Source organism: Nerophis ophidion, linkage group LG24 (assembly GCF_033978795.1).
Source record: "Nerophis ophidion isolate RoL-2023_Sa linkage group LG24, RoL_Noph_v1.0, whole genome shotgun sequence".
Taxonomy (NCBI): Eukaryota; Metazoa; Chordata; class Actinopteri; order Syngnathiformes; family Syngnathidae; genus Nerophis; species Nerophis ophidion.
The window spans coordinates 7837820-7851151 of record NC_084634.1 but is presented as its reverse complement, the minus strand read 5'-3'; the positions used below and the strand labels follow the sequence as shown (position 1 = coordinate 7851151).

Sequence of the window (13332 nt, the reverse complement as noted above, 5' to 3'; positions counted from 1 at the left end):
CAAACATATATATGCACACACCCATATATATACAGACATACACATTTTAACACACACACATTTACATATACATATATATGTAAATGTAAATATGTATGTATATATATGTACACAAACATATAAACATACACTAATATATATATACATACCCACATACACACATATATACATACATAAACATATATATATATATATATACACACACATACACATACGTACATATATACACATACGTACATATATATATATATATATATATATATATACAAACATATGTATGTATATATACAAACCCCGTTTTCATATGAGTTGAGAAATTGTGTCAAATGTAAATATAAACGGAATACAATGATTTGCAAATCCTTTTCAACCCATATTCAATTGAATGCACTACAAAGACAACATATTTGATGTTCAAACTCATTAACTTTACATTTTTTTGCAAATAATAATTAACTTAGAAATTTCTTGGCTGCAACACGTGCCAAAGTAGTTGGGAAAGGGCATGTTGCTTAGATGACAACATACTGTATGTTGCTCCAAAACCTGTATGGACCATTCAGCATTAAAGGTGCCTTCACAGATGTGTAAGTTACCCATGCCTTGGGCACTAATACACCCCCATACCATCACAAATGCTGGCTTTTGAACTTTGCGCCTATAACAATCTGGATGGTTATTTCCCTCTTTGCTCCGGAGGACACCACGTCCAGAGTTTCCAAATATAATTCGTCAGACCACAGAACTCTTTTCCTCTTTGCATCAGTCCATCTTAGATGAGCTCGAGCCCAGCGAACCCAGCGGCATTCCTTGGTGTTGTTGATAAATGAGTTTTGCTTTGCATAGTAGAGTTTTAACTTGCACTTACATATGTAGCAACCAACTGTAGTTACTAACAGTGGTTTTATGAAGTGTTCCTGAGCCCATGTGGTGATATCCCTTACACACTGATGTCGGTTTTTGATGCAGTACCGCCTGAGGGATCAAAGGTCCGTAATATCATCGCTTACGTGCAGTGATTTCTCCAGATTCTCAGAATTTTTTGATGATTTTACGGACCGTAGATGGTAAAATCCCCAAATTCCTTGCAATAGCTCGTTGAGAAATGTTCTAAAACTGTTCGACAAAATGGTGACCCTCGCCCCATCCTTGTTTGTGAATTACTTAGCATTTCACGGAAGCTGCTTTTATACCCAATCATGGCACCCACCTGTTCCCAATTAGCCTGCACAGTTATGGGATGTTCCAAATAAGTGTTTGATGAGTATTTCTCAACTTTATTAGTATATAATGCCACATCTCCCAACTTCTTTGTCATGTGTTGCTGGCATCAAATTCTAAACTTAATGATTATTTGCACACACAAAAAAATGTTTATCAGTTTGAACATCAAATATGTTGTCTTTGTAGCATATTCAACTGAATATGGGTTGAAAAGGATTTGCAAATCATTGTTTTCTGTTTATATTTACATCTAACACAATTTCCCAACTCATATGGAAGCGGGCTTTGAATATACACAAACATACAGTACATACATACACATTTATATATATATATATATATATGTATATATATGTACATACACACACACATATATATATATATATATATACACATACATACGTACATATATATATACATAAACACACCCATATGTATGCATATATATATATATATACATATATATATTTACATACATACACACACACACACATACATATATATATATATATATATATATATATATATATATATATATATATATATATATACACACACATATATACACTCGCACAGATACATATTTGCTGCCAAAAAACATTTTTTTGAACTAATTGCAATTCTTATGTGTAACGATTCTTAATCGATTAAAAAATACATACACACACATATATAGATATATATACTAATCTATATTAACCTTCCTCTTGTGTTAGCTTTCTGTTACCATCTCGTATGTTAACGGGTCGGTTTTGACCCATGTCTTAAATCAGCTGTAAAATACACTAAAAACAATTATCTATCATCCAATTTGTTTCTCATCTCTTGGTTACCTCGTTAGGCTTCCTTATCCTTGAAAATATTGGTTTTAATATTTTTGGTTTGGGCCATTGGGCCTTTTTTTGTCAGTACACCCCTCGATTTCAATTTTTAAAAATGGTAAAACGAACCTCAAAAGAATCATATACATAAAAAAAGAGTTGTTGTGTTACCTAACTATTACTAAGGGGTATTAGAACACATCTCTTAAATAAATGTGTTTTATTTATTTTTTCATTTTAAGAATTTTAACTATAGTAACATCTATGGTGTTACGGGTCAATTTCGACCCATATATATTTACTTCAAGAAAAAGGCTAAAAAGTATTTTTTTCAGCAACAGAAATCCAACATCAAACAAACAACAACCAATCAAGCAAATGAAACCAAGAGAAATAGATTACTAGTTCCAAAACTAATAAAAAACAAAATCAGAGTGGCAAAAAGTGACACTTTTAGTGTCCGTCTTTTGTTTGTTTTTGTACAGGATAACAAGGTAAAATAAGAATCCACTAAAGCTCACATGATTGGGAGAGGAGCTGGCTGTCAGTGTGTTCAATTTTGGCTCTTATCATTGCTTTATCATCTTATTTTTATAACTGGGTCGAAACCGACCCTAACAACACCAAGGGCATAATTTCTACCAGAGCATTTTATAATTTAGTGAACAAAAATTCAAATGTTTTATTTTGTTGACAAAGAGGTTCCTGACAAAGTCAAAAAGCTTTGATGCAAAAAAATAAATGTATGTGGTGTTTTTATGCATTTAAAAACTAAAACGGGTCGGTGCCGACCCTAACACAAGACGAAGGTTAAAGTATTATATTATCTAGTGATGCAACAAACATCGTACATTCCACTTTTCTTCCTGGTTCCCCATTAAATAGTACGCTGTTGAAACGAAAATATTATTGAAGGTAAAAAGTATTCGCTCTTTTCCCACAATTTTACTGTTAAAAGAAAAACAAAACAGTGGTGCCGTTTAAAAACAACCGTAGATTTCATGGTTAATAAAAAAAAAAGAAAGAAAGGCAGCTCAGTGGCCATAATTTTACCGTAAAAAATAGTACCCTCTCGAAAAAGAACAAAACTGTAAAGTTTACGCTAAAAATGGGGTTAGTAAACTGCCAGTCTTTATTGCAAAATATGCAGATTTTTTCAACATTGACATCCATATCTTATTGTTACATAACTGTGATGTGGGCCTTATTGATAACGACTTAGTTATCAATAACCCTGGTTTGGTGTCATTTAACTGTTAAATAAACCACACATTAGGCACCAAAAGGAGCAACTTCCTGTAAGCAAGACTTCAGATCAAGCCCTAAAGCAGACATCTTGTGCCTGTGCGGTAGAGTACCTTGTAGCCGTCGTCGCACTCTGGCAGCGACTGGTTGAGTCTGGTCTTCAAGTCCTTCAGCTGCAGCATTTTGTCCGCCAGTCCCGCCTCGCAGCGCTGCCAGTTCTGGAACACAAAACCATGGACATGAGCAGGAAAGCACAAAATAGTCCAATCTCTGACACATTTAGTTAGCACTCAACAACAAGGAAAGTGGGAAAAATATAAGTTTATATGTGAAGTGAATTATATAGCACTTTTCTCTAGTGACACGAGGCGCTTTACATAGAGAAACCCAATATCTAAGTTACATTTAAACCAGTGTGGGTGGCACTAGGAGTATCTTGCCCAATGACTAGGATGGCAGACACAGGGATCGAACCCGGATCCCTCAAGTTGCTGGCACGGCCGCTCTACCAACCAAACTACAGCGCCCAATGTATAAATGTATGTATGTATCTATATATATATACTGTTTATATATATGTATATATCCATCCATTTTCTACCGCTTATTCCCTTTGAGGTCGCGGGGGGTGCTGGTGCCTATCTCAGCTACAATCGGGCGGAAGGGGGGTACACCCTGGACAAGTTGCCATCTCATTGCATATATATATATATATATATATATATATATATATATATATATATATGTATATATATATATATATGTATGTATGTATGTATATATATATATACATACATATATATATATACATGCATACATGCATACATTCACACATACATATGTATACATACATACATACATATACATACACACACACACATATATATATATAAATATATATATATATATATATACATATACACAGAGGGGCAAAAAAGTATTTAGTCAGCCACCGATTGTGCAAGTTCTCCCACTTAAAATGATGACAGAGGTCTGTAATGTTCATCATAGGTACACTTCAACTGGGAGAGACAGAATGTGAAAAAAAAAATCCAGGAATTCACATTGTAGGAATTTTAAAGAATTTATTTGTAAATGATGGTGGAAAATAAGTATTTGGTCAACCATTCAAAGCTCTTACTGATGGAAGGAGATTTTGGCTCAAAATCTCACGATACATGGCCCCATTCATTCTTTCCTTAACACGGATCAATGGTCCTGTCCCCTTAGCAGGAAAACAGCCCCAAAGCATGACGTTTCCACCCCCATGCTTCACAGTAGGTGTGGTGTTCTTGGGATGCGACTCAGTATTCTTCTTCCTCCAAACACGGGGAGTTGAGTTTATACCAAAATGGATACATGGATGATACTGCAGATGATTGGGAGAATGTCATGTGGTCAGATGAAACCAAAATAGAACTTTTTGCTATAAACTCAACTCGTCGTGTTTGGAGGAAGAAGAATACTGAGTTGCATCCTAAGAACACCATACCTACTGTGAAGCATGGGGGTGGAAACATCATGCTTTGGGGCGGTTTTTCTGCTAAGGGGACAGGACGATTGATCCGTGTTAAGGAAAGAATGAATGGGGCCATGTATTGTGAGATTTTGAGCCAGTGAGAGCTTTGAATGCTTGACCAAATACTTATTTTCCACCATAATTTACAAATAAATTCTTTAAAATTCCTACAATGTGAATTCCTGGATTTTTTTTCCACATTCTGTCTCTCACAGTTGAAGTGTACCTATGATGAAAATGACAGACCTCTGTCATCATTTTAAGTGGGAGAACTTGCACAATCTATGGCTGATTAAATACTTTTTTGCCCCACTGTATGTCAGTGCTGTCAAGACTAAGAAGTTAACTCATGTTTAGTCACACAAAACGTATCATGCTCACAACTACATTAAACTTGCATATACACAGTGTATATATATGTATATATATATATATATATATATATATATATATATATATATATATATATATACATATATATATATATATACCATGTGTGTATATATTACCATGAATTGATTAACGTGGACCCCGACTTAAAAGAGTTGAGAAACTTATTCGGGTCAATTGTACGGAATATGTACCGTACTGTGCAATCCACTAATAACATTTTCTGTCAATCAAAAAAAAGTTTAAGTCGCACCTACTTTAGGTCTAAGCCACGCCCACTTTAGGTCTAAGTCCTGTCTACTTCAAGTCTCAGTCACGCCTACTTTAGGTCTAAGTGGCGTCCACTTTAAGTCTAAGTCACGCTCAATTTAGGTCTAAGTTCAGCTCACTTTACAAGATCTGGGACGAGATCCAACCGATCAAAGTCTAAGACTAGATCTAAACATTCTTCTTCCTCCAAACACGACGAGTTGAGTTTAAACCAAAAAGTTCCATTTTAGTTTCATCTGACCACATGATATTCTCCCAATCCTCTGCTGTATCATCCATGTATCCATTTTGGTATTAACTCAACTCCTCGTGTTTGGAGGAAGAAGAATACCGAGTTGCATCCCAAGAACACCATACCTACTGTGAAGCATGGGGGTGGAAACATCATGCTTTGGGGCTGTTTTTCTGCTAAGGGGACAGGACGATTGATCCGTGTTAAGGAAAGAATGAATGGGGCCATGTATCGTGAGATTTTGAGTCAGTGAGAGCTTTGAATGGTTGACCAAATACTTATTTTCCACCATAATTTACAAATAAATTCTTTAAAATTTCTACAATGTGAATTCCTGGATTTTTTTTCACATTCTGTCTCTCACAGTTGAAGTGTACCTATGATGAAAATTACAGACCTCTGTCATCATTTTAAGTGGGAGAACTTGCACAATCGGTGGCTGATTAAATACTTTTTTGCCCCAATGTGTGTCAGTGCTGTCAAAACTAACAAGTTAACTCATGTTTAGTCACACAAAACGTATCATGCTCACAACTACATTAAACTTGCATATACACAGTGTATATATATGTATATATATATATATATATATATATATATATATATACCATGTGTGTATATATTACCATGAATTGGTTAACGTGGACCCCGACTTAAAAGAGTGGAAAAACTTATTCGGGTCAATTGTACGGAATATGTACCGTACTGTGCAATCCACTAATAAAATTTTCTGTCAATCAAAAAAAAGTTTAAGTCGCACCTACTTTAGGTCTAAGCCACGCCCACTTTAGGTCTAAGTCCTGTCTACTTCAAGTCTCAGTCACGCCTACTTTAGGTCTAAGTGGTGTCCACTTTAAATCTTAGTCGCATCCACTTTAAGTCTAATTTGTGTCCACTTTAAGTCTAAGTCACGCTCAATTTAGGTCTAAGTTCAGCTCACTTTACAAGATCTGGGACGAGATCCGACCGATCAAAGTCTAAGACTAGATCTAAACCTTCTTCCTCCAAACACGACGGGTTGAGTTTAAACCAAAAAGTCCTATTTTGGTTTCATCTGACCACATGACATTCTCCCAATCCTCTGCTGTATCATCCATGTATCCATTTTGGTATAAACTCAACTCCTCGTGTTTGGAGGAAGAAGAATACTGAGTTGCAATCCCAAGAACACCATACCTACTGTGAAGCATGGGGGTGGAAACATCATGCTTTGGGGCGTTTTTTCTGCTAAGGGGGACAGGACGATTGATCCGTGTTAAGGAAAGAATGAATGGGGCCATGTATCGTGAGATTTGGAGCCAGTGAGAGCTTTGAATGGTTGACCAAATACTTATTTTCCCCCATAATTTACAAATAAATTCTTTAAAATTCCTACAATGTGAATTCCTGGATTTTTTTTCCACATTCTGTCTCTCACAGTTGAAGTGTACCTATGATGAACATTACAGACCTCTGTCATCATTTTAAGTGGGAGAACTTGCACAATCTATGGCTGATTAAATACTTTTCTGCCCCAATGTGTGTCAGTGCTGTCAAAATTAACAAGTTAACTCATGTTTAGTCACACAAAACGGATCATGCACACAACTACATTAAACTTGCCAATTATTTGGAGCGTGCAAGTTCTTGCCAGGGATCAGATCAATGCGTACGTCGGACCGAAACCAGCGACAAGCTCTCGCTGGCAAAGTTCACTCCAAAAACTTTAGGTTGAAACCGTTGTCGTGTTTTGTGCAAATAATTGACAAGTAAAAGTTTCTGGATGACATTCTGATGATAAAATTGCATTTGCGTACACATATTTTTGATGAAAATGATTCTATTTTGCATGTGGAGTGAATGAATGAGAGGTTCTCAGTTCTCTTGTCTGGATAATCCATTATTCTTATTAGGTGTGATGTCACACACCAAAAAATGTTTGGTGAAAAATATTTCCTGCCGGTAAGATGAAAGGTTTATTGTCGGCTCAAACTATCTTTGATGAATGTACAAAGTCAGGCTGAGTTTTGAAGGCCGACGAAGACGTGTCCGAGTACCTCCACCACGGCCTGGGCGAGGTCCAGCCTGCGGCTCAGCAGACCGTGGAGGTCGTCCCACTCCTCCTGCAGCGCTCCCAGGTCCGTCTGGATCCGGTTCTGGGTTTCCTGGTCGGCCATGGAGAATAGCTGGCGGCCCACCTCCAGCGTGTGGAGGAAGCCGCACTGGTGCCTCTGGAAGAGCAGCTCGGCGTGCTGAGGAGGACAACAAGGTCAACACGCTGGTCCTCGGACCTTCAAACCATCACGCCTTTGAAATCCTTCCTTTGATGCCACACCCTCTTTTTTTTTTAACGTTACATCCTACAGTTTTTTTTCTTTGAAACCAGTGCAAGTTTTGTAGTTTTTCCACTTTAAAACTGGCATTGCTCCAAAAATAGTAATGACTCAAACTCAATGTTATGTTTTATTGACCAAGTCAGGGCTCTGATGACTTTTGATCAGAAATTCCACTTCGAACTTATTTGGGGGAAAATATTGCACACACATATATACATACATATAGCTCGGAATAGCTCGGTTGGTAGAGTGTCCGTGCCAGCAACTTGAGAGTTGCAGGTTCGATTCCCGCTTGTGCCATCCTAGTTACTGCCGTTGTGTCCTTGGGCAAGACACTTTACCCACCTGCTCCCAGTGCCACCCACACTGGTTTAAATGTAACTTAGATATTGGGTGTCACTCTGTAAAGCGCTTTGAGTCACTTGAGAAAAAGCGCTATATAAATATAATCCACTACATACTAGGGATGCGCGGATAGGCAATTATATCATCCGCATCCGCATCACCAAAGTCGTCATCCACCCGCCGTACACCCGAACCAACATTTTATCAGGACCGTACCCGCCCGCCAACCGCCCGCTGAAATACATCAGAAGTTGCCCGCCTTTACCGCTCACATAGCTATTTAAACCTGTTTCACAGAGTAATCAATTAATCAATCAATGTTTATTTATATAGCCCCAAATCACAAATGTCTCAAAGGACTGCACAAATCATTACGACTACAACATCCTCGGAAGAACCCACAAAAGGGCAAGGAAAACTCACACCCAGTGGGCAGAGAGAATTCACATCCAGTGGGACGCCAGTGACAATGCTGACTATGAGAAACCTTGGAGAGGACCTCAGATGTGGGCAACCCCCCCCTCTAGGGGACCGAAAGCAATGGATGTCGAGCGGGTGATGACAATTTGTTTAGTTTTGTTGTTGCCGCAAGAAGTGGAGTGAAGGAGAAAGTAGTGGAGCGTCAAGCTAAGGCAACTTTTGGAATCTACACCCAGTTTTCCCTAAATCCTCAAAATTCCAGGAAATTCCCATTCAAATGAATGGGCATTTTCAAATGTATCACATTTTGAGAAAACATTCGAACCTTTTAGCCATCCATACTAGACATGCGCGGATAGGCAATTATATCGTGCGCAACCGCATCACCAAAGTCGTCATCCACCCGCACCAACATTTTATCAGAACTGCAACCGCCCGTTGAAATACATCAGAGGTCGGCCGCCTTTACCACTTACAGAGCTATTTAAACCTGTTTCACAGAGTAATGAAGACAATTGGAGCCGCTAACGTTCCCGCGACTATCCAATAGCGTCCACCCTGTTTACAAGAATATGGAAGTGCTATGAAGCCATTGCCCTAGACACCTTCAACAACATGTACGAACCGATTGTTGGTACGGCAACATGGGTGCAGCTTCCGCAATTACACATTCAAGATTGAAAGGCATACTGGGTGATACAGAGTACACTGATGGTTGTGATATAAACCACTTTAACACTTACTAATATGCGCCACGCTGTGAAGCCACACCCAACAAGATTGACAAACAAATTTCGGGAGAACACCCTACCAGTAACACAACATAAACGCAACACAACAAATACCCATAATCCGTTGTATCCGTGACAACACCTGAATATATTTTACACCCCCGCGCCCCCAACCCCGCCCACCTTACCGACGCACGAGGGGGGGTTTGCTGCTAGGGGTGTATAAAATAGTCAGGAAGTGTCATTAATACAAAGGATTCTGGGTACTTGTTGTGTTGCGTTTATGTTGTTACCGGGAGGATGTTCTCCCGAAATGTGTTTGTCCATCTTGTATTGTGTGGCTTCACAGCGTGGTGCATATTACTAAGAGTGTTAAAATTGTTTATATCACCACCATTAGTGTACTCTGTGTCACCCAGTATGCCTTGCAGTCGTGTGTGTGTTGCCGCGGAAGCCACACACACAACATGTTGCTGGACTGACAAGCAGATCGTACATGTTGTAGAAGGCGACAAAAAACAATGGCTTCATAGCACGCCCTGATATTTATTATCTGGGTGACTGCCGGCAGTCATTCTAGAGAATATTAGCGTATCCTATTGTCTTCTTCGCTTTGTGACACGGGTCCTAAATGGCTCTTTGAATGGCAAAGGATACCGATCCCAGAACCATGTATAGCAAGTATTTCCGTATGGTTCAACCGCCACCCGCCCGAATCCAATTAAAATCTATTTTTTCGTCATGTCAACCGCCCGCACCGCGGATAAACCCGCGGATGAAACCGCAAACCGCGCATCTCTAGTATGTATATACACAAACCCCGTTTCCATTTGAGTCGGGAAATTGTGTTAGATGTAAATATAAACGGAATACAATGATTTGCAAATCCTTTTCAACCCATATTCAGTTGAATATGCTACAAAGACAACATATTTGATGTTCAAACTCATTAACTTTACATTTTTTTGCAAATAATAATTAACTTGGAATTTCTTGGCTGCAACAAGTGCCAAAGTAGTTGGGAAAGGGCATGTTCACCACTGTGTTACATCACCTTTTCTTTTAAAAACACTTAATAAACGTACTGGGAACTGAGGAAACTAATTGTTGAAGCTTTGAAAGTGGAATTATTTCTTATTTTTGTTTTATATAGCACTTTAGTCATTCAACGGTCGTATTTTACGCTTCATAATGCGCCACACATTTTCCGTGGGAGACACGTCTGGACTGCAGGCGGGCCAGGAAAGTACCCACGCACTTTTTTTCACGAAGCCACGCTGTTGTAACACGTGGCTTGGCATTGTCTTGCTGAAATAAGCAGACATGTTGCACAATTTGCGTGTTTTCTTTGACGAAAATGGCATGATTTTTTTTTTTACTTTTGTATGATTCAACTGAAATGCTTGAAAGTCCAGGGTGAGTGGAGTGTGTGGATGTTGGGACGGTTCGAATCGGTTGAGAAATGAGGGATAAGGGACGGCGTGGCGCAGTGGAAGACTGGCCGTGCGCAACCCGAGGGTTCCTGGTTCAATCCCACCTAGTACCAACCTCGTCACGTCCGTTGTGTCCCGAGCAAGACACTTCACCCTTGCTCCTAATGGGTGCTGGTTAGCACCTTGCATGGCAGCTCCCTCCATCAGTGTGTGAATGTGTGTGTGAATGGGTGAATGTGGAAGTAGTGTCAAAGCGCTTTGAGTACCTTTAAGGTAGAAAAGCGCTATACAAGTACAAACCGTTTATACAAAGAGGTTTGTATATCGGTCATTACTTTTCAATGATGTGAAATTCCTGGAAATATTGGGGAATGGGAGCATGTTTTTGCCTTCAATATCCAGGGGGAGTAGAGAGTGTGGATTAGAGATGCGCGGTTTGCGGTCTCATCCGCGGATAAACCGCGGGTTGGGCGGGTGACATGACGAAAAAGGCATACTGGGTGACACAGAGTACACTAATGGTTGGGATATAAGCAATTTTAACACTCTTAGTAATATGCGCCACGCTGCGAAGCCACACCAAACAAGAATGACAAACACATTTCGGGAGAACATCCTCCCAGTATCCATCCATCCATCCATTTTCTACCGCTTTCTCCCTTACGGGGTCGCGGGGGGCGCTGGCGCCTATCTCAGCTACAATCGGGCGGAAGGCGGGGTACACCCTGGACAAGTCGCCACCTCATCGCAGGGCTAACACAGATAGACAGACAACATTCACACTCACATTCACACACTAGGGCCAATTTAGTGTTGCCAATCAACCTATCCCCAGGTGCATGTCTTTGGAAGTGGGAGGAAGCCGGAGTACCCGGAGGGAACCCACGCGTTCACGGGGAGAACGTGCAAACTCCACACAGAAAGATCCCGAGCCCGGATTTGAACCCAGGACTGCAGGACCTTCGTATTGTGAGGCAGACGCACTAACCCCTCTGCCACCAAATGCAACACAACAAATACCCAGAATTCTTTGCATCCATGACAATTCCTGACTGTTTTATACACCCCGCTAGCAGCAAAACCCCCCGTAAGTCGGTAAGGTGGGCGGGGTTGAGGGCGCGTGTGTGTAAAATATATTCAGGATTGTCACGGATGCAAATGATTCTGGGTATTTGTTGTGTTTCGTTTATGTTGTGTTACTGCAGGGGTAGGGAACCTATGGCTCTTGAGCCAGATGTGGCTCTTTTGATGACTGCATCCGGCTCGCAGATAAATCTTAGCTGACGTTGCTTAACAGGACAAGTAATGCATAATTCCGCTGGTAGTCACAGTGTTAAAAATAACGTTTAAAATATAAAACATTCTCATGCATTTGCGATCCATCCATCCGTTTCTACCGCACCTGTTCAAGAAGTCGCATTAATGGTCAAAAGTATTTTATTTATTATTGGTTAGCTTCAGAATAACTATGTTATTAAAAAGAATAAGAGATGCACAGATTTAGTTGTTGTAATCTGGGAAAGTCCAAATGAAGGCGTAGCACTCTCTTGTCAGAGCGTGGGACGACACTGTACAAGGGTACAGGTCTACGGGTTTCTCCTCATTGAGCTAAATTGAATCCTGTCTCTGTTTGATTCCTTGCTTCTTGTCTGTTTAATAGATGTCATCAGTGTTTGAACCTGACAGTTGTATTCGTTGTTAAAAAAATAATTTACAGCTCTCACGGAAATACATTTTAAAATATTTGGCTTTCATGGCTGTCTCAGCCAAAAAGGTTCCTGACCCCTGTGTTACTGTGAGGATTCTCTCCCGAAAAGTGTTTGTCATTCTTGTTTGGTGTGGCTTCACAGCGTGGCGCATATTAGTAAGAGGATTAAAATTGTTTACATCACAACCATCAGTGTACTCTGTATCACCCAGTATGCCTTTCAATCTTGAACGTGTGATTACGGGAGCTGCACACATGTTGCCGGACTAACAATCGGTTTGTACATGTTGTTGAAGGTGTCAAAGGCAATGGCTTCACATCACGCCCTTATTCTTGTCATCAGGATGAACACCATTGGATATTCGCGAGAAAGTTAGCGGCTCCCATTGTCTTCTTTACTCTGTGAAAAGGGTTTAAATAGATCTGTGAGTGGTAAAGGTGGCCGACCTCTGATGTATTTCAACGGGCGGTTGAGGTTCTGATAAAATGTTGGTTCGGGTGGATGACGACTTTGGTGATGCGGTTGCGGATGATATAATTGCCTATTTGCGCATCTCTAGTGCGGATGGCTAAAAAGTTTGAATCCGGTAAAAAATGTTTCCGCAAAATGTGATACATTTGAAAATGGCCATTCATTTGAACGGGAATTTCCTGGAAATTTGAGGATTTAGAGAAAACA

At 39.7% G+C, this 13332-nt stretch overlaps 1 protein-coding gene across 1 annotated transcript in view; it reads right to left on the bottom strand.

Moving 5' to 3' along the window:
* The window catches only part of syne2b (spectrin repeat containing, nuclear envelope 2b), a 408840-nt gene that overhangs the window by 91986 nt on the left and 303522 nt on the right, over positions 1-13332 (bottom strand). Inside the window, exons 105-106 of the mRNA XM_061886295.1 lie at positions 7738-7932; positions 3404-3508 (exon numbers count right to left, since the gene is read on the bottom strand). Of these exons, the coding sequence (XP_061742279.1) occupies positions 3404-3508; positions 7738-7932 (300 nt within the window). The remainder of the gene's footprint in view (positions 1-3403; positions 3509-7737; positions 7933-13332) is intronic.